Source organism: Cydia splendana, chromosome Z (assembly GCF_910591565.1).
Source record: "Cydia splendana chromosome Z, ilCydSple1.2, whole genome shotgun sequence".
Taxonomy (NCBI): Eukaryota; Metazoa; Arthropoda; class Insecta; order Lepidoptera; family Tortricidae; genus Cydia; species Cydia splendana.
This window is the reverse complement of record NC_085987.1, coordinates 26,138,802-26,161,381: the sequence shown is the minus strand read 5'-3', so window position 1 is coordinate 26,161,381 and position 22,580 is coordinate 26,138,802. Positions and strand designations below refer to the sequence as shown.

Below are 22,580 nucleotides of genomic sequence, written 5' to 3'. Positions count from 1 at the left end.
TGGTAACTACATAATAGAAGAGCTATTTTAGTTTTTACACTTATACCGGTAAAACTGTTTTAATATTTTTTAACACTTTTAAAGCAGTTTACTGAATAACTAACTGACACATAATTATTCATTACAGCACGCTACATTTATACTATACTGTTTTTATTAGTATTGAATTCTAACAATATTTTGGTGGTAACTAGTAAGAAAAAAAAATCCCACCTTTTACCAGTGGTAACTACTGGGAAAAAAAATACCCACTAATTACCACCAACTCGGCTTGGTGGTGCCTACCGGGAATTTTTATTCCACCAAGCCGAGTTGGTGGTAATTAGTGGCACTTTTTTTCCCAGTAGTTACCAGTGGTAAAAGGTGGGAAAAAAATTCCCAGTAGTTACCACTGGTAAGAACTTGGTGGTAACTAGTGGGAATAACCCAATAAATGGAGTCAGCTTTTGTGTACCTACCCATGGGGATTAGTAAGGTCTGCAGCTTACAGAGCCATTAGTATAATTGACAATAAAATTATACAATACAATACAAATACCTAGTCTTTATTGCACACCTCAACAAAAGAAGACAATACATAATTTAAGAAAAAAAAACCGACGTCTATGGGGCCCGCTGAACGATTATTGTAGATGGTGCGCTATGTAGAAAATGAGGTAAAACCACCCACTTTTCTAGTAGCATTTCGTTTCTGTATGGCTCGCAGTCAGTGGCGTAGCTAGAATGGGTGGCACCCGGGGCGGAAATTGTGGGTGTCACCCCAAAATTCAATCAAAATTTTTAAATATAATTATTTAAAAAAGTAATAGTAATTTATGTTAAATATTGCATAGCTCACAAGTATACTCTATTGCTTTCATTTTAGATTCCATGAACTCTCAATAGTCCACCCCTGGCGGGTGCTGCCTCTGCGCGCGTTCTAATATGACACGGGCAAGGACAGCATCCGCTCGGTGTAACCCACATTTCATAAGTATCACAAGGGCATCTATGTGTTGGCCTGGGCTCCGCGCACGCCTCCTAAAGGTCCAAGTCATCATTGTCCCGTGAGAGATATACAAAAAATTTTTTATTTAAAAAAATTAAAAACTTTTTTTGCCGAGTGCGAGATTTGTAAAAGATTCTGTAAAATTCCAATTCACAATGAATTTCAAATAGTCTAGAGTGGTTCGGAGTCACCCAATTAAAAACAGTGACATAGTTTCTCAATTACAGAAATAATCACATAATAAAAAAAACCTTTCTGAATAAAAAAAAACCTACGAGGCGCCAACATATTATTGTTACATACCAGGTACCCACGGGCCACGAGGAACCCGAGAGATTTTAACCAAACATTTCTGAGGCCAAAATAAGAAAACTAAAGTGAAAGAATTTACGCCAATTTCGCCCAAAAAATTTGCTTTTCGATTTCTTGTACGTGTTTAACACTGTCACCAAAAAATAAAATTTAACTTTTTTTTTGTCAACGGGATTGGCCGGTGGAAGTTTTTAGCAGATGGCGCCATCATAGCTTGCCCTGTCAATCGCTAGAATTGTATCAAATTTTTGTTTTTTTTTATACCCTGGATACCTGGATGCGGGCCGCCCCCCCCTAGCTACGCCACTGCTCGCAGTTCTAACATAACCTAACCCACTTTTGTTCGGTTCTGTGAGGATCGCAGTTCAAATAACCTAACCTAACCCACTTAACGGCGCATGCGGTGCGGTGTACGGGGGTTTGAGCGGGAGGGGTTTGGCATCATCATACTTTATACCTACATTTTATGGTAGGTAATCATAGTGGTTTATTTACTTTAGGTATCATAGTGGTTTTCCGGGTCAAGGTCCGGGGGTCTGAGTCCGAGTCCGGGTCCGAGTCCAGGTCCGAGTCCGAGTCCAGGTCCGGGTCCGGGTCCGAACCGGATCCGGGTACGAGTCCGGATCTGGATCCGAGTGCGGGTCCCAGTCCAAGTCCAAATCGAAATTCGAAATCACCAAACGTGTTCTATGCGTCGTTGAAGAGTTCTGTTCTGATCATCATCAGCAGTTCCACTTCATCAAATGCGACAGTTTTTAATGTTAATGCTTTATTTTATGATGAAAATACAGAAAATTCTATACGTACATATATGCCTTTAAGATTTGAGGAGTTCCCTCGATTCCTCATGGATCCCATATTCAGAACTTGATTGAGCTTGACATAAATATGGCTTAAAAACCTAACTTGCTTAACAAACATAACGAAGAGGAAAAATCGCCAAGCGTGAACTATGCGTCCTTGAAGAGTTCCATTATGATCATAATCAGCTGTTCCACTTCATCAAATGTCACGTTTTTGAATGTATATGCTTGATTTGTTGATAAAAACACAAAAATCACTATATGTATGCCTTTAAGATTTGAGGAGTTCCCTCGATTCCTCATGGATCTCATCATCAGAACTGGATTTTGACAAAAACGGGACCAACCTGTATGCATATACATACAATCAAAAAAAGAATTTTCAAAATCGGTCTAGTAATGACGGAGATATGGAGTAACAAACATAAAAAATAAAAAATAAATAAACATACAACCGAATTGATAACCTCCTCCTTTTAGATTTGGAAGTCGGTTAAAAAGAAAACAGAAATACAAGCATAGGTAAACAACAGGCGGTCTTATCACTAATAAAAAGTGATATTATAATTGTATAGGTTACTAGTGTAATTGTATAGACTATCTTATTTTATGTAAATGTTGTAAGGTGGCCTTCTCGACGGGGGCGCTGCGCTACGTGCGTGACGTGTCGGCGGTGCAGCTGACGGAGGAGGAGCTGGCGCTGTTCACGGGCGCGCTGCTGCTCAACCCCGCGCGCGCCGGCCTCAGCGAGCCCGAGCGTGTCAGCGCGCTGCACCGCGCGCTCGCCGACGCTCTACACCACACCGTAAGGCTAAGCGTATGCTGAGACGCAGTCGACGCAGTTCATGCAGCGCTGCGTGAACTGCGTCGCCTGCGTCTTACCATGTATATATATATATATATATATATATATATATATATATATATATATATATATATAGTTCGTTTTTTTTTAGCATTAGAAAGAACTCCACAGAAGCAAGCGTGCAGTTTTTATCAGGCTCTTTAATTGTTAATAATTATTGAATTATCTAATGTAGCATGGTCAATACATAATTATAATTTACTTCAAATTATTACCGCTAAAAGTGCCGGATTTGGAACCACAGGCTTACTTCTGCGAAGTTCTTTCTAATGCTAAAAAAAAACGAACTATAGGTATATAAAGTTTCCTCGAACACATGCTGGTCCTTTAAGTGGCCATTCATAATTTTTCTCGAGCAAAGGAAGTTCTAAAGGTATTCTAACTAGCCTGCTCGACGCGGAGTCAATACTACAAGCGGGGCTGTTGTATTTTAACAAAATACCATAAATGACTTATCTGGATCTTAGAATAATAACGCTTTATTATGCTGCAGCACAGCATATGTTGCAGAGTGTACGAGCGACGTGTATAGTAAACACACTGAATGTATCGCATGGTTGTCGCAGGTGACGGGATCAGTCGGGGGCAGCGCGCGAGCCGAGGCGCTGGGCGCGGCCACGCGCGACGTGCAGGCACTAGGGCTGCGCCACCACGAGCTGCTGGCGTGGTGCCGCGCGCACTGGCCGCGCCTCGTGCTGCCCGCGCTCTTCTCCGAGATCTTCGACATCCCCAAGAGTGAGGACGACGAGGCAGGCGACGCCGAACGCGCCGAGGCCGCCGCGCCCGCCGCCGCCGCCTCGCCGCCCGCCGGACAAGGCACCGCCTCGGTCACGCAATTACAGGGTTGAACATCGATCACCATCCGAATGAACGACTTCACATTACGAGTATATTAGCATTTAGGGGAGGGGGCATACGGTGAGCGTAGTGTCTAAGGGTGGTATTCCACCTGTCCAATATCTTGGTCTAATGTTATTACGATTCACTCTCTTATTAAGCAAATTGTGAGACAAAATACATATTGGACAAAGAAATTGGACAGTGTCAATACCACCCTGAGGCAAAGATATGTGAAAAATTAAAATTAGGTAGGTACTCAAGCATTACCTACTTTTATTTTCTTTCAGTCTAAATTCCGCTCACAACGTGTGTAGGTAATTTGTAACAGACTACAATCAGCATTATCATACTACATTTAAAGATACTATTTAATAAAAACCGGACAAGTGCGAGTCGGACTCGCCCACCGAGGGTTCCGTACTTTTTAGTATTTGTTGTTATAGCGGTAACAGAAATACATCATCTGTGAAAATTTCAACTGTCTAGCTATCACGGTTCATGAGATATAGCCTGGTGACAGACAGACAGACCGACATTGGTGTCTTAGTAATAGGGTCCGTTTTTACACGACTGCCCAAAGAAAATAGTGTACCTATTATTTCTAGCATTTTTTTTTTGAGTTTATTTTTACCCTTTGGGTAAGGAACCCTAAAAACCGGCCACGAAGAGCATAATCAAGTCCTATCCACCGACACGAACATTTGATATTTGATCGTTCAAAAACTAAAAATATATTCCGGCGCGCATTTGGCCATTTAAATTGTTTATACAGGGTGTAGCCTGTAATAAGAGCAAAAAATTAAAGTACACACCCTTTAACTAGTTAGGAATTAAGACCAAATAGTTTCAATTAATTAAAATGAAAAAAAATCTTTGATTATTTTCTAACAAAATTAATCGACCCAGCAATGTACTGCAGACATTATGTGTCCAGTCGGAATACTTGACATTGACGTTTACGATCGTTTTCAATAATATTGAAAAACTTATTAAATACATCAATATTGCTTTATAAGCATATGCAATTCTAATTAAATAGTCACATCTTTCAACATTACTTAACAGTTTTCTTATCAAATGGACCTTACGGGCAAAAGGGCGAAATGAGATGCTATAAAGTAACTTGAGCTGTTTATTAAGCAGTTCCAACAAAAAATGCGCACTTTTATAAAATCACTGATAATAATTATGCCAATCTTACTGGATAACTTCACGATTCACGAGATAACTTGCACTTTTAAAATTTTGTGAGAATGTTTCCTTTCAACGACAACGACTACGAACGACGGTACAACCTGTTCTCCGTTTGACTCCGCTCCGACACGACATCGACATGTGCAATACTAGGTGTAGGGCCTTCTCAAAAGTCTCAAAACGAACGAAGAATTTCACAGCTAATTCATCTGGCTGTATGTACACGGCGTACGGTCACAATCAGAATCAATTTGGTGCACCCACATTCGTAGCTCTGAGTTGAAAATAAAGCTCGGTTAACATTTACTCTTGTTTCGTTAATATCATGTTACATATTTCACGTGCATAACTGATTAATTCCTAATAAATTTTATTATTTGTATTTTGCTTTATTTTGATTTTGCAACTTGACGTACATTGTGATGTATGTAGGAATAGAGTAAACAATCCCTAAAAAATTTGCAATGCGTGGTTTATGTCTTGTGACTGTGAAGGTTTAATACAATAATTATGAACTTTTTGAAAGGCGACGCACTCCAGAAAATAGTGGTAGAGTCTGTGCGTAATGAAAAGAAGTATTATGAACTTTACTTATAATAAAACGCAACGTACTTGTTGTAGCAAAGTACTAAATATGTACAGGGTGCTTAGCCAAGATGCCAATCGTTTGCGCCGTAGTGAACGACACGCTAATGTCTCTCTCTCTCTCTCTCTCTCTCGCTGTCGCACTAATATCGACGTCTGATAGAGAGAGATAACCGTTTCGTTCGCTACAAGCGCAAACGATTGGCATCTTAGCTCGGCCTTCTGTTCTTTTCCGTGATAAAGTACCTTCGATAACACTAAAGAACGGCCAACCAATTTGGTTAGTTGGTCGCTTTAGAGCCATGTACAGTACCTACAGATGTGGAAGTTGTGGAAAGTGAAAGTTTCCAAGAAGTTTTTGAAATGGAAAGCTTTATTTCTCATACAAAGATCACTTTGACCAGGTCGTAGCTACGTCTATCTCTCTCTTCCTAGCTATTTATTCTCACATGGTGGTGGGGTCAGCTCTCCTGCTTAACCGCTTCTCCGCTTCGCCCTGTCCACGACATCGTGCTCGGATAACTTGCAGTCACTCATGTCCTTTAGCACTACATCCTTCCATCTTGTTCTGGGTCTGCCCTACTAGATCTTCGACCTGTAATGGAAAGTTGTTGTTGTGCCAAATTTCCTACGTAGTCAGAAGGCCTTCTTTTTACGTGACCATACCATCGCAGCCTGCTCTCCTGCATTTTATCGGCGATGTCGCGCACGCCTACGCTTCCTTGTACGTACTCGTTATGGATTCTGTCACGCCTGGTAACGCCGCACATCCACCTCAGCATCTTCATCTCGGCGACTTACGTGTCTTTGAGTCGATGCCCACGTCTCGCTGCCATACATAAGAACCGGCCTTAGTATACTTTTGTATACCAGACCCTCCTTGAGTTTGACCGGCACTCTTCTGTCACACGTAACACCAGTCACTTCTCGCCATTTTAGCCAAGCTGCGGCTATTCGGTGTTGAATGTTGCATCCACATTCCCAGAATGGTGCATCATACTACCCAGATACTTGTACTGATCGCACATAGTGATTAGTTGCCCATCGATGGAAATTGGGCTAAGCATTAGGGTGGGTCATTTTTCCTTTTTTTTAATTTAATAGGGGGCACAATTAAAAAAAGGTGCCATTTGGTAATTAATTATTGCACGTATTTTTATTTTATTTTTAGCTTTAATTTTACTGCCTCCGGATTGTAGTCAAAGTTTTTGTTAAATGTATGGACATTATGAAAAAAAAATGTTTCTTTTTGAGTATTTTTTTATTTATTTATTGGCTCTAAACCTTTACCATGCTATTTCGAGCTAATAATGGTATAAGCTTTTTAGCTAAAGTTTGAATAAAGAGACGATACATAAATATACTCCGCAGACCATACAAAATATAATAATATTTATACGAAAACTTTGAAATGGATCCGGAGGCAGAAAATGAATTCCGATTACAGAATAATTTAAAATACTGTATATTGGCATTATTACGCAACTTTTTGTAACTGTGCCCGAAGGATAACTAATACTTTTTTTTTCTCCATACACAAGTGACCCACCCTACTAAGCATATCCCTCTACATCTTTCGCTTCATGTAAATAATTACATCACCAAGAAAAAAATAATGAACAAACACGTATAGTTACTGCGTTTATTAATCATAAACAACTACATAACACAAGTACTTACATTAACACATCTAACAAATTTATAAGAATAACACTTTTCAGTTTCCATTCATAATCTTGCCCGATAGATTGCTTTTGTGCTTTTTCTTTTTTCGATGTGATGTATCATTAAGTATCCTTATTTTATCAAATGACTTCATTATGTATGAGGTACTTTTTCTCCTCTAATCGACTTCTGGGTCAGATCAATAGAATACACATAGTTTTGATTTATTGGTACTGGTAGTTGTCCAAAATTGCGGAGTATTCTCTGGTATACCGCCAGCAACTGACTCGAATATCACCGCCTGCACGCTGGCTGATAGGCTGCACCGCCGTCCCGGGCCCCGGGCACAGGCAGGCTCGTTGTCCCGCAAACGTGGCACTACGTTCAACGTTGACGATGTCACTGTCAGTATGCCTCCTATCGGGAAATCGTTTGCGGTGCAACAGCTTGGTTTGAACGTCTTCTGGCTCCACCGTTCAATCATGTAATTCAATCATAAATAAGATTGGATTACATAAATAATTGTTGTGCATTCGCTTGACAGTTGTCAATATTGACAAAGTTCAAAGCATTTTTCAAATAGGTAGGTAATGAAGTTAAGTGTTTTATGGAGGTTTTTATTACGAAATTAAATTATTTTAAAAACTGTTTCCATTACATAGAAAAAAAAGTTTTTTTGAGTTTGTCAACAAAACATAACGTGTCATTGCACATTGAATGAGTTCTGATTTCCTAATAATAAGAGCTACTTTTCTCTGTATTCATTTTTAAAATTAATTGTACTAAAAGGCGCGTACCAAGACGTCCCGGTACCATGACATCTTACGTTACGCCAGATAAGCGACCGTAACGCAATGTGAAAATCCATTGCTTGCTAAACTTGACTTTAAATTAAAATTTCTCCTAAATTAAGAATTTTGAACCATCGGGACCACTTGGTGGTAACTTTGGGTAGGTACCTACTCCAAGGAATCTCCAGTTTGATTTTTTGCTCTTATTACAGGCCACACCCTGTATACTTGATAAATTACCTACCCTCTGACTTTAATTTTTAACTATGTAGGTATGTACTAAAATAAGAATAAAGTTGTGAGTGGCTTTAAGACTAGAAATTTGAAGAAAAAAAATATAGGCATCTAAAACAGAACTTCATATGATACTTATATAGTTATGTACCTACTTGTAAAACTTACAAGCTCCTTATGACAAAGCTTATATAACGTAAGCTACCTATTATTAGTGCTGAAATAATTTTATACCTCACAAACCTTTGGTCACAAATGTCAATAAATAATTGGTTTGTAACCGAAATTCATAAGGTGGAACATACGACACGCACACCAACCGTGTGTTATTTACGAAAATTCGTTTTATTATATATACCTACCGCTTTTCGCGCAATGAAGTAAATGTTAGAACTGGTTTTCCTGTGTAACATACTTACCACTATTATACCTACGTGATGGCGCGACAGTCAAGTACGTACTACCTATCTACCTTTTTATGTTTAGTCACCTTGCAATAGGCACAAAAATGTAAATAACTAGGTAGATAGGTAGTTACTTTGATTTTATTGACCAGACTTAAGAAGTTAAATGTAGACAAATTAATTACATAAGTACCTACCTACTTGATATTTTAAGAAAAATAATATATTAGAATAGGCGCCTAGTTGGCTTTAAAAACCTGAGGTGCAATAGAAAGAATACTTTAGGATTAGTATGATTTCAAATTCGATCTCGACCTTGAGACTGATCAACGCTGTATGTACAGCAAGCAAACCTATTTGCTAATAGCTTTGCTGACTGTAGGTACATCTACACCTATGTTATTTTCCATTACGAGATACCACTACGAGGTCTAATATTTACATTCTTATTATCTAACACCGAAACGCAAACAAATAACCGACATATAATAGCTGTTTGATTCGCTATTATTATTTCGTTTTTTTTCTGAAAGCATAAAGCTTTATTTGCACGGTGCGAGAACATCCATGCAATAGGTACCTATTTGATACATTGATAACTACCTACAGAGTACAATGAATTCAGTCGATTGACAAAATAGCGCAATGTAACGAAAATCGCATGCAAGTTCTTTATCCGTCTAAATGGGGCTTAAGTAATAACCCGTCTAAGATACGTTTAAATTTTTCCGCTATTTACCGACACTAAGTTTTAAATTGTTTTCACTATGGGGCTATTCATAAATTACGTCATTTCAAATTAGGGGGGGAGGGGGGGTCTGGACATCGGATGATGGTAGCATAACGTAGGAGGAAACGGGGTCATTCGAAGCATGATTTTCGGATGATTGTAGGGGGGGGGGTCAAAAATCGTCAAAAATCGATGACGTAATTTATGGACAGCCCATTATTGGCCAAATATTGCGAAGTACCATCAAGGTAAAATTATAGCTGCATGATCTTCGTTATGAAAGTCACTTAAACTTTAATAATTTCGAATGCCAAATTCATCAAGTCATCTGATCTCTTCTTGCCATGAGTATCTGGACCTGGACCCCTTTCATTTATAGTTAATAGCTACTATAGCTAGGTAGGTATAGCTACAATAAGTCAAGCTTGACAATATTGCAGGTCCTTTTGGCACGTGTTGTTAATGTAGTCCAGATTCTACACTTAGAAAACTTAAATATTTAATTGTACATTGGAACTTTATAAAATGGCAAAGACTTGTTTTAGGCTCAATGACTAAACACTATCTGTACAGCCTAAGCAATATACTTTATATATATGATCATGTGCAGATGTGAATATCATATATATAACAGTGTAGGTACCTATAATCACGGCTGAGCGGTGCAAAGATTATGGTAAATATCAATAAGTAGAAATAAAATAAATTGTTCAAACTCCATACGTAGGTAGATATAGGTACAAGTAAGTACATACAGGTACATTTTCTCTCAATAAATGAATCAACTAAGTACTCGGAGGTAATATCAATTCAAAAAGTCACGAAATAAGGGTCTGGAAATGACGAGTTGTTTATATTATGTAGTCGTAGTGGTGCCTCTATCGATAAGTATAATGGTTACTATTAAAGTTTCGTTAAATGTAGGGTTAATATTATACATATATACTGTATATGTTTGGTATATGGTTGTCATAAATAAAAAATATTTTAAAAAGTATGTATTTTTGGATCATAATACCTATTAGGTCACATTGTTCAAATAGATTATGCATGTACCTACATGATGTATTGTATATAAATTATTGTGAATCTAGTTTTAGTAACAAATTTTATTACATAAAAAATAAGGTGACTATCTATAGACTTTAACTAACATAAATATATTTATTATGTAGGTAGACTCGGTACTGGGACACTCGCATAACTTGCTGAGATTTTGATGTATTGTTTTTAAACGTTTTTTTGTGCAGTTGTAAAGTTGCACCTAGCTAAGTTGGCAGCGGTTTTGTAGTAGGTACTTATAGACTGTGCAAGTGTTATTTTTAATACGTCATAATTTCATAGTTTAAAATAACACTTCAATCAAAATCGCTTGATTTAACTCTATACAAGACAAGGTGTTTGTTTTTAAAGTCCGTTAATTTCAAGGGTGCATTCCTGATTAAGTAACTTTATCATTGAAACCGGTATTCTAATAAAATCCATTTTGGAGATAATCAAGGATTATTTTTTTATCTGATAAGGCCCCTATTACGAGCGTGTACACTTGCCGTAGAGCCTGTTTAAATATTGATTAGTGTTTAGTTTATACATATTTTGCTACTAAACGCAAGTACTCTTGGTCGATCGATATCCAAAATGTCATTGATATGTAATAGTTTTCAATTGTTTGGTGGATTTAAACATAATGCCCGTGTTACAACAATGCTATTAATTACATAATACGAAAAAAAACTTAACTATGCCATTCAGTTTCTTTAAATGTAGGTACAAACAGCAACATTGTTAACTGTAATCGGTGGACCTTATTACCAAAGGCACAAGGTCCACCGATGGACAGTTAACAGTGGTGTGGGCGATGGTACAGTCAGCAGCAGAAGTTGCTAAGCGAGCCAGGTGTTCAAAATGATCTTAACGCGACTTTATTGTTAAGAGAATTAGAGCGTGTCAAAGTAATTCTGAACACCTCGGCCGCTTAGCAACTTCTGCGGCTGACTGTACCTACTTATTAGCCATACCCCGAAATTAACGGAGTTTAAAAAAAACACCGTGTATATCTAATAGCCTTAAATCTCCGCCAAAATAGGTACTATGAGAATGTAATTGACTAGCAGAATGTATCCCAGTAAGTAACCCAGTAGGCCAAGCACATGATAGGCGCGACAGTATTTCGCGGCGAGATAGACTACCCGTCCCTCTTTTAGTAACATAGTTAGAAAAAGACGGGTAGTATATCTCGCCGCGAGATACTGTCGCGCCAATCATGTGCTAGCGCGGCTGGATCGAATAAAAAAATAAGACACATATTTTGTATGCATCAAATACTTTTTGTCTCATTATGAAATGTAGAGTTTATTAATAATGATAGTGATAAGAACATTGCTTAGTTAGTTATAGTACCTATATACTTGAGGGAGTTAATGTCGTACATACTAAATTAAACTTGATGTAGCCGCATGTCTTGCAAATTATATCCAGATTATAATATTCTCTAATATCCAGAGTTCATACTTTCACTCAACTATTTACAAACATTTACAGGAGTACAGTCACCTGCAATAATATGTGACACGACGAAGGCCGCAAAAATATCTGACACGATCTTGTTTGTAGAGCCATAAGAGCGTGTCACATATGTATGCGGGCTTCGAAGAGGCACATATTGCAGGTGACTGTACAACTCTTCTCTACCAGACAACCACTCAAAACAGCTGTAACAGCCATCGAAAATCCAGTTTGGTTTTGGACTTTGCGCGAAAATACAGCTTTAATATTATGCGTTATGGGCTGGTGAGGCTACGGAACAAATTAAATTATTTACTTATATCAAAGATATGTGTAACTCCGTATAAGATAAATAAAGTCTAAGAAAAAAACGTGCCTCGGAAATCAAGAAAAAGTCATTCTCGAATAGATGGCGTCATACCTTTTGGCCTATTCTCGGCTAGATGGCGTCGACGACACCGTTTGATATTTAACAATTTTAACACATATCAGTGAAAAAACATGGGTCAGTATGGAACAATAAAAATTAAAAATCATTTATCCATATACATATTTTGATTAATTTATACATTTTCAATTTTATTTTAAGTTTTAATCGTGTGTCGATAGATGGCAGTAAATGTACCGTGACTAATAAATTTACTTTGGCAATAGCCCTCTATACTATCTATTCTCTTTGCATATATTAAACTACCTCCGGTCCTAGGTAGTTGGGGCCCACCCCAGTCACCCATCTCTAGCTCCGCGGAATGGCGACAAATCCTACTTAAATAAATTTAGGGCGTCCATAGGTTTGTGGTGACATGATCAATCGAATGATAACTTTTATCAGACTTCTAGAAAAGGAGATTATCAATTCGACCGTTTATTTTGTATGTATGTTACCTCAGAAAGAACTCCGTCATTTCAGAACCGATTTGGAAAATTATTATTTTGTTTACAAGTCTATAGTTCCATATTGGTTCCTAGGGCTACATATAGCGATTTTCGTATTTTCATCAAGTATTGGCGTTCAAAAAGGTGTCATTTGATGAAATGGAACTGCTGATGAAGACCAGAACGGAACGCGTTACTTTTTAGTAACGTGATTGTTTTGGCCAGGCATGAATGAAGTCCTGCGGAATACTGTGCCCCTTATAACAAGGCTTATAATATAACTAAATATGGAAAAATTAAACCTTAAACAAAACAAAATCGAGTTCGGTAAGGATACTCGTAAAATAAAATATTATTTCTAAGTGGTAGAAGAGCTGACATCACTTTTATGGGAAACCATTGCATTTCATAGCGGTATCAAGTTGGTACGAAATTTTGCGGCCGGCTCTCAAACCATGGGTATTTAAGTAGGTATGTTCTTGCAACTGATGTTTGAAATTGGTGCAAAGAATATAATACTCACTAGGAGAAGAACGATAACTCCATACAAAAAAATGTCCCTTTCAAAAGTTCGTTTATACTACTAGCGCTCTGGTGGGATACCATTGTAATTAGAATTGACAACCCGTTTAGCCTAGCGGGTATTGGCAGTAATACCCGCCTGTTCAGGAAGCTAATGGTCCTGGGTTCGAATCCCGGAGAGGGAATTTCTTTTTGTATTTTTTCTTTTTTGTTGGGGTCAGGTTTTTAAGAGCCCATCAACGTGCACACTAGCGCCACTGCTAAATAATCGTGATTATTTAAATTTAGCGACAGGTATTTCAAAAAGTGGGCCGCTACTGACTGTATTGTGTATTTAAGTACCTTTTGAATACACCAAACTAGTTTTTATGTTGCTGGATTCGCCGATCTATGAGCTCGAAACAAAAACGGCCGTTTTAACTTTGGACGCGTAGATTGACGAATCCAGTAACATAAAAAGTAGTTTGATGTATTCAAAAGATACTTAAATACACAATACAGTCCGTAGCGGCCCCCTTTTTTAAATACCTGTCATTCCTCCTTCTTCCTTCTTCCTCGCGTTATCCCGGCATTTTGCCACGGCTCATGGGAGCCTGGGGTCCGCTTGACAACTAATCCCATGATTTGACGTAGGCACTAGTTTTTACGAATTAAATTTAAATAATCACGATTATTTAGCAGCGGCGCTAATGTGCACGTTGATGCGCTCTTAAATTAGCATATCACAAATAAATTAAAAAATACGTTAAAAGGTAATGATTAGGTACTATATTTAGAAATTCGTCAAATATAAAAGGTAACAAAAAAGTATATTAAGATATAAATATTTTCATTCCTATTAGGATTACTGTATATATGTTAGGAGCAATACATATGAATACATACATTGATATGGCAAATGGTTACAAGTTGTTATTACATCTATCCGGTTATCGGACATTTTCTGCTTCACAACTCCGCGCAGCGTTCTTGGTCACCGGGGTACTAGTCTGGATATGCGGCAGATACGTGCCCTTTGAGCTTTTTCCAAGAAATCATATGACGGCCCAGGATTATAGTGTTATCTCACGCTCAAGCCATCTGCTGATTCCCTCTCTAAAACAAAACAGTCACAAATTAAACAATATAATCTAACTGCCTAATTACTAACGTCGCTAATTGCTACCGGGTCTAAATTTACCAGCTTAAACATTGTGAGGTTTTACATCTATGATGAATTTTGATTAAAATTTCGGACGCGATATAGCGTCCGCGGGACTTACGGGGATAATTAGATTAAATTATTATATTTGAATTTGGCAATTAGTACGCTCATTTTTATTTAAAGATTAATATATGTATTTCTTACCTTGAAATTATCGCTGTTTCTGGTTTACTACAGCGGTTTAAATTTAACTAAGTCTGTGCGAAGACGTATTTAGATATGTTGCTCGTACATATGAATAGTTTTTATTTTAAAATTAATAGGTAAATAAATATATTTCAAGTGAATAAATCGTTTTATATGAAAACTGATATTTTTGCGTTAAATGACTTTAATGACAGCATTGACATTACAGACTTTTGTCTTGCCTATGTTCTTACCGGCCAGACCCAAATCAAGGCCTATCAAAGAGGCCTATTGACAAAGATTTTTTTTAATTTTATCATGGAGGGTAGAGGCACGTCTACCCTTCATAGATTTTATGAACATAGACAAAGACAAACTGAAATAGATAATAATTTACATATGACTTCGACTACTTCATAAAATACTAATCAAAATATATTTGATAAAATAATTGGATTTGTTCCTAGAAATCGTATAGACAAAGCCAGTTCTAGCAATGTTGCTGTAGTAAAATATTTTTATGGTAATTACTGGCAATCTTCCTCTAGGAACGGAGCACACATGTACAATTATGAAGGGTCACGTCATTCCAAGGAAGTCAATAGGCCTTGAATTGGTGCCATTGGCCAAACCAAGATATCAAAATAGAGTTACAATATTGGTCAATACCATTAAGTAATACCCCAAACAACTTATGGACAGCTTTCTTTATTTCCTTCGAACTTAATCGTGTGTTGACGCTTTTAATTTTAAGTTTAAGGCTTGGCTCAGATTTCAAACATACAAAAGTTATATTGTTATTTAATATTAACTTTTTATATGAAGAACGTTTGTGATCCAGTGTGGCCGAAAGATGCGTAGTATATTATTTACTATAACTACCGTAGAGTTTCGTATCTTTGCCTGCGCTACCTATTTTCGTCTAGTTTGACATAAGTTGCCATTAACAAAATGTTTCTAATGTAAGCCTTACATAAAACTGCTAAATACAAAGTATTTCTTACGGGTGTCAACATTCTTCGAACAATCTGCGGCTAATTTCACACAGTTGACCTTTAGTGAGGTTTTTCGTGACACTGACCACACGTTTTTTGGAACCAGTGTTTTAACTTCAGTTTTAAACGGGGATTTGGACCCGGTAATGATAAACTTTTTACATGATTATATCCTATAACTATTTCTTTTTCATATGAAACTATTATTTAATGGCTAGCTTACGTTTAGAAGTCACAATTGGATAAAACATTGGTGAGGGTACTTTGCGTCCATCTTGTTGCCAAATTTCGCCTACTCCTAGGGTTGACCATTTTTTGGACCACATTCATTGGTGGATGACATTACTTGTTTCCAAATTTAAATATTAAGTTATGTTTGATTATTTTTGTTAACGATGTTAATTTGCTGTCAATTTCGATAATAACAACAATTTTGCAACAATTATAGAATTTTGTTAAAAATAATTATATTTTTTTAACTTATAAACCATTACTCCCCTTTATTTGGCATGTTGGTTAATTTTTGGCACCATTAAGTCCTTTAATGGCTGATATTTTTATGGACCATTTTGAGAACCAGCATATTGTGGGCAACAATAATATATTATACTATTTTAGATACGTGGATGATTTGATTATTTGTTGGACGGGTAGTATGGGCCTGCTGGATGCATTTATTGCTGAAATTAATGGTAAGCATCCAAAAATTAAGTTTAAAAAGGAACTAGAGCAAGACAACTCTTTGAATTTTCTAGATTTAACAATCACTAAAGTAAACAACAGGCATCAGTTCAAAATTTACCGTAAGCCTACACATACCGATACAGTTATCCCGGCTTCTTCCACGCATCCGTGGCAGCATAAGTTGGCTGCTTTTCATTGTTATGTGCATAGAATGTTGACTGTGCCTCTTTCTGATGAACACTATCAGATTGAATTAAATAATATTTATCACTTAGCAGTTTCGAATGGTTACGATAAGTCTGTTGTGGATGGTATCATCAGGAAAAAGCGGAATAGTATGGTCAACACTATGTTGTATGCGGCACGATCCTCTGAACCGATTAAAAAATATAAAGCGAGCATAACTTATGTTGGCAAGTTGTCTGATGCAATTTACAAAATTTTGAAGTCTAACGACATTCCTGTGGCCTTTAAGACAAATAATACTTTGCACTCAAAGCTTTGCAATGGCAAAGATAAGATCGAGAATGAGAAAAAGTCTGGAGTTTATAAGCTTACCTGTGACGATTGCAATAAAGTGTATGTGGGGCAAACGGGCCGTAGTTTCACTACTAGGTATAAAGAGCATGTTGCGTCATATAGACATAACCATCCAGAGAAGTCCAATTTTGCAAAGCACTTATTAGATACAGGTCACACTTTATCTGAGAATCATTCTTTTGATATTTTACATGTTTGCGAAAAGGGATTGCGTTTGGGTGTTCTGGAACAACTGGAAATACTTAGGTACAACAATAGGGGCATGATTCTTAACGAACAATTGAATGTTGCGTCATCGCCGTTATTACGAATTTTTCCATCTCACTCACACTTGCACGGTAGGGGGAGTGGTCAAGGTATAAATATGGCATATGGCCGACCATTCTAGACAGGTCATTCCGTTGCCGGGCGTCAGACCGTCAACAACTCCTGAGGATGCCTCGTAGAGAGGTGAAACACGTGTCGAGGTTTATTCTTTTGGTGGTGGTTTGTTATATTTATTTGCGTATTTATTTTTGCGGTGGGAGGGTGGGAATATTAATTGCATGTAAAAATACGCAAGTAAGTATAACGGGTTAGCACTGATTGACTAGCACGTTATCTTTTCGCGGATTAGCAAAATAATATTTTGGTTTTAATTAGTATGGATTTCCGCAAAGTAACGCCTGATTCTATTCACTAACTGCACTACTGCAACTGCATTGCACTGACCATTAATTATTATCCGCTCCTATCCCAAGCGGGATTAGTTGGACCAAAATAAAAATAATATGAATAAACTTTACAGAAAGCCTGTTTCGGTATACGAGTAAGTAGGTAAATCTTGCATGCAGAGCAGAAGACGACCAGTTCTATATTGTTGCGGGCGTGGCCACTCTCTAAATAGGGAATATTACTGCAAAAGTTCCACAAGACCACCGGTGGACGGGCAGCAGCGTCCCTCAAATTCGGTGTACTCGACTGCGATCGCCAACCCGCCTGCCAAGCATGGCGATTATGGCATTCACCCCCCATCATGCAGAGCACAATAAAACCACGGCCCCGAATTTCCGGCGACCCCCGGTGCTCTGGCTATGGTAGCGGTCAGGGCATTAGCGGGGTCAGGGGTGCTAAGAATCTCCGGCAAAGACCCGGCTACCCGCCCCGACGACGAGTGGCCCTGGTAACAGGAGGATCATAATATTCTGTCACAAGATTGAGGCCTATTTGGCGAGACCATGGTAGACCATGGTCATGGTAGCCTTCTTCGCTGGGTTCATTCTTACCTTCAAAACAGAAGTCAGCTAGTCGCCATCAACGGGTTCCTTTCTCCTGAGCTCCCCATAACTTCGGGCGTTCCTCAAGGGTCTCACCTGGGCCCGTTGTTGTTTGTCCTATTTATAAACGATCTTGCTGATTGTTTAACATGCCCCTGCTTACTGTATGCAGACGATCTTAAAATTTTTAAATCTATTAATGATACTAGCGACTGTTTAATGTTACAAAAAGATCTTACACAGATATCAGACTGGTGTCATCGAAATCATATGTATCTAAATGTTAGCAAATGTCATGTAATCTCATTCTCGAATAAGAAGTGTAAACTCATTTATGACTATGAGCTATCGGGACAGAGTCTTGACAGGAAATCAGTCGTCAAGGATCTTGGAATACTGTTTGATGATCAACTAAGTTTTCGGCCGCACTATGATTATATAGCTAGTAGGGGCAGGCAATTGTTGGGTTTTATCTGCAGAACAACCAAGGGCTTCAGGAACCCAGATAGTATGCTTGTATTGTTTTTCAGCCTGGTGAGGAGTGTACTGGAGTATGGTTCCCCTATATGGACCCCGCATTACTCTGTACATAGCATGGCTATAGAAGCGGTACAGAAGCAATTTTTGAAAGTTCTTGCGTTTAGATTTAAACTGGGACGTACATACAGATCGTATACTAGCCGACTAATCAAGTTCAATATCCCCACACTAGAGGCTCGTCGTAAGATGTTTGACTTTTTGAAATTATATAAAATTATACACTCAAAAATTGACTCTACTGCACTATTATCACCTTTAACGCGCCTAGATTTAGAGGTCGTAACACTAAACTTTTCGCACTTAGAGTGTACAAAAACAACACTTCATTCTATAATCCAATCACAAGAATGTGCCGCCAATATAACGATTTAATAGCCGGTGATCATCGCGGTAGGAGCACTGATATTGATATTTTTGACCCTCATATCGCTAGGTTTAGGAAGTGCTTGGCTGGCGTCCTCTTCTCCTCTTCTCCCACTTAACTGATGACATCTGCCTTAATCCTCTAAGTTTGTTTTAGTGATGTTTAATAGTCTTCATAATGTAAAGTTTCGTTACTCGTTATATTGTAATGTTTAGATAGTTATTTCTTCTCTGATATTTTTCACTGTAGCTATAATATGGTGTTAATTAGTTTGTAATATTTCCGCTCAATTGTAAAACATGCTGTGTACACTTGTTTTGGATCTCGTGCTAGATTTAAGCCATAATGTGCAAATGTATTACCCATGATATTGTACGCTGTCTGTTTAGTGTACCTAATAAAGTAAAATAAAAATAAAAATAACACACAACATACGCACTATGAGGACTTACGAAAAAATCTGCGAGCTGGAAGAGGAACTGAGCAGGTTACACTAGGACATTGTAGGGTAAGTCCGTAGAGAGGGGGAGGACACGACAACCCTGAAGTCTGGTAACTTGCTCTACCACCGGGAGGGCGACCAACAGTCCCAAGGTGGTGTCGGGTTTCTCGTTCACAAGTCCCTCGTAAACAACATAATAACCATCGACAGTGTGTCGAGCAGGGTGGTATACCTAATACTCAGAATATCCAAAAGATATTCGCTGAAGGTCATTGAGGTATACGCACCGACCTCGTCACACTCCGATGATGAAGTAGAGGCTATGTATGAGGACGTAAGTAGGGCTATACATACTTCTAAAACCTACTTTACTGTTGTTATGGGGGACTTCAACGCAAAGTTGGGCAAGAGAAGCGGTGATGAGTTGAGAGTGGGCCAATTTGGGTATGGGCAACGGAACCCTAGGGGTCAGAGGCTGGCCGACTTTCTGGAGAGAGAGGAACTCTTCATGATGAACTCTTTCTTCCAGAAGCCGCCTCACAGGAAATGGACCTGGATGAGTCCTGACGGTTCCACGAGAAACGAGATAGACTTCATCATGACCGACAAGAAACGGATATTCAGTGATGTCTCTGTGATTAACAGGATAAAGACCGGTAGTGATCACCGAATCGTAAGAGGCTCACTGAATATAAATATTAAACTTGAAAGGTCCAGCCTGATGAAGTCTACGCTCCGACCTACTCGAGCCCATGTTCAAAACCCCGAAAGCTTTCAACTCGAGCTCTCTTACAGCTTTGCTTGCCTAGATAACTTGGCTTCAGTGGACGAAATCAACTACTAACAAAATACTAACCGTATTAAAGACACTATTGAGCGAAACCAAGGCTCCAAAGTGTTCGCAAAGGACAAGTCTATTGGGCAAAGCCAGCTGACAAAGCTGAAACGGGAAGATGGCAGCATAGCGTCGAGCAAAGCGGAGGTTTTAGGCGAGATCGAGAGGTTCTATGGACAGTTATTCACTTCGATCGCAAAGCCCGTTGACAGCTTGGTAGGAGATCCAAGAGCCAAGCTGTCCCGACATTATACCGAAGATATCCCGGACATCAGTCTGTACGAGATTAGGATGGCCCTGAAGCAGCTTAAGAACAACAAGGCGCCGGGCAAAGACGGAATCACTTCAGAGCTTCTGAGAGCGGGTGGAACACCGGTACTTAAAGTCCTCCAGAAGATATTTAATTCCGTCTTATCCGACGGCAAAACAAAAAATAGAGGCGAGGTGGTGCTGTTTTTCAAAAAAGGTGATAACAGCCTATTGATAAGAACTACAGGCCCATCACGCTTCTGAGCCATGTCTATAAGCTGTTTTCAAGGGTCATCACGAACCGTCTCGAACACAGACTTGATGACTTCCAGCCTCCCGAACAAGCCGGTTTCCGAAAAGGCTAGACCTCAGAAACCACCATAGACCACATCCATACGCTGAGGATTGTCATTATGCTTAGCGTTTGTGGACTATGAGAAAGCCTTCGATTCGGTGGAAACAAGGGCGGTGCTTGAGTCCTTCAGCGATGCCATATTGACTTTCGGTACATCGAAGTGTTGAAGTGTTTGTATAGTAACGCCACCATGTCGGTCCGAGTACAGGAGTAGAGCACGAAGGCGATTCCATTGCGAAGAGGCGTAAGGCAGGGAGACGTTATCTCTTCGAAACTGTTTACTGCCGTAATGGAAGACGCCTTCAAGGTCCTGGAATGGCAAGGACTTGGCATCAACATCAACGGCGAATACATCACTCACCTTCGGTTTGCCAACGATATCGTAGTCATGGCAAAGTCGATGGAGGAACTCAGCATGATGCTCGATGACCTCAACCGAGTTTCACAACGGGTGGGCTTGAAAATGAACATGGACAAGACGAAACTTATGTCAAATGCCAACGTTGTGCCCATCCCAGTCTCTGTTGGGAACTCGGTACTCGAAGTTGTTGACTCGTACATCTACCTAGGACAAGTAGTCCAATTAGGTAGGTCCAACTTCGAGAAAGAGGTCAACCGCCGAATCCAACTCGGTTGGGCAGCGTTCGGGAAACTACGTAATGTATTTTCGTCCGACATACCTCAGTGCCTCAAGACGAAAGTCTTTAATCAATGTGTGTTACCAGTGATGACTTACGGCTCCGAAACGTGGTCTTTCACTATCGGCCTCATCTCAAAACTCAAAGTCGCTCAACGAGCTATGGAGAGGGCTATGCTCGGAGTTTCTCTGCGTGATCGAATCAGAAATTAGGAGATCCGTAGACGAACTAAAGTCACCGATATAGCCCACCGGATTAGCAAGCTGAAGTGGCAATGGGCGGGCCACATTGCACGCAGAGAAGATGGCCGATGGGGGTCGAAAAGTGCTCGAGTGGAGACCATGGACTAGCAAGCGCAGCGTAGGACGTCCACCCACAAGATGGACAGACGACCTTGTTAAGGTCGCCGGAGGACGCTGGATGCGGGTTGCTTCCAACCGGTACGAATGGAGGTCCAAGGGGGAGGCCTATGTTCAGCAGTGGACGTCTTATGGCTGAGATGATGTTGATGATGATAACTGCAATGTTCTGCCGCCAGATTGCAGCACTAGTGCACATACTAAACCATAGAGTAACTTATACATACTAGGCCTTAAACAGTTTTTTGATAAGATTTCACTATGAGATTGATGCATCAAGGCGGTTTGTTTACAGGTGGCTTACCGCGAAACGCGAAAATTCGTTATCTGCCTCTCTATCGATCGAATGGGCTAGAGTGATAGAGAGGCAGAAACCGAACTTTCGATTGTCGTGTTTCACGCTAGGCCATGTGATTGAGCTAGTGACGCCCTCTACGCAGAGTTTTGGGTAATATTCCCTATTGCAAAGATTAGCGCAGATTTGAGATAAACAAGCTTGTTTATCTCAATAGCTATTCAATCGTGATGTCTCCAGTGGTACCTACCTAACAAGTTTGACTTTTTATCAATGGAGACAGCTATTTCCAACAAGCATAAATGTCTGGGGACCAATGACAATAGGCCATCAGATTGAGTATATAAAAGGACACATAGAAAGGGGAATTAAATAACATTTTTC

General features: G+C 39.1%; 1 protein-coding gene and 1 long non-coding RNA gene across 3 annotated transcripts in view; one reads left to right on the top strand and one right to left on the bottom strand.

The window, feature by feature from the left end:
• The window catches only part of LOC134804810 (ecdysone-induced protein 78C), a 77,755-nt gene extending 73,623 nt beyond the window's left edge, over positions 1-4,132 (top strand). The window contains exons 8-9 of one of the 2 annotated variants that reach the window (XM_063778064.1): positions 2,729-2,908; positions 3,535-4,132. In XM_063778064.1, the coding sequence (XP_063634134.1) occupies positions 2,729-2,908; positions 3,535-3,816 (462 nt within the window). In that variant the 3' untranslated portion in view covers positions 3,817-4,132. The remainder of the gene's footprint in view (positions 1-2,728; positions 2,909-3,534) is intronic. The other variant, XM_063778062.1, reaches the window with a different exon arrangement.
• LOC134804951 (uncharacterized) overlaps positions 1-13,383 on the bottom strand; it is a 72,274-nt gene extending 58,891 nt beyond the window's left edge. Inside the window, exon 1 of the long non-coding RNA XR_010146210.1 lies at positions 13,341-13,383. This is a non-coding gene — a long non-coding RNA (uncharacterized LOC134804951). The remainder of the gene's footprint in view (positions 1-13,340) is intronic.
• Positions 13,384-22,580: the final 9,197 nt, after the last annotated feature.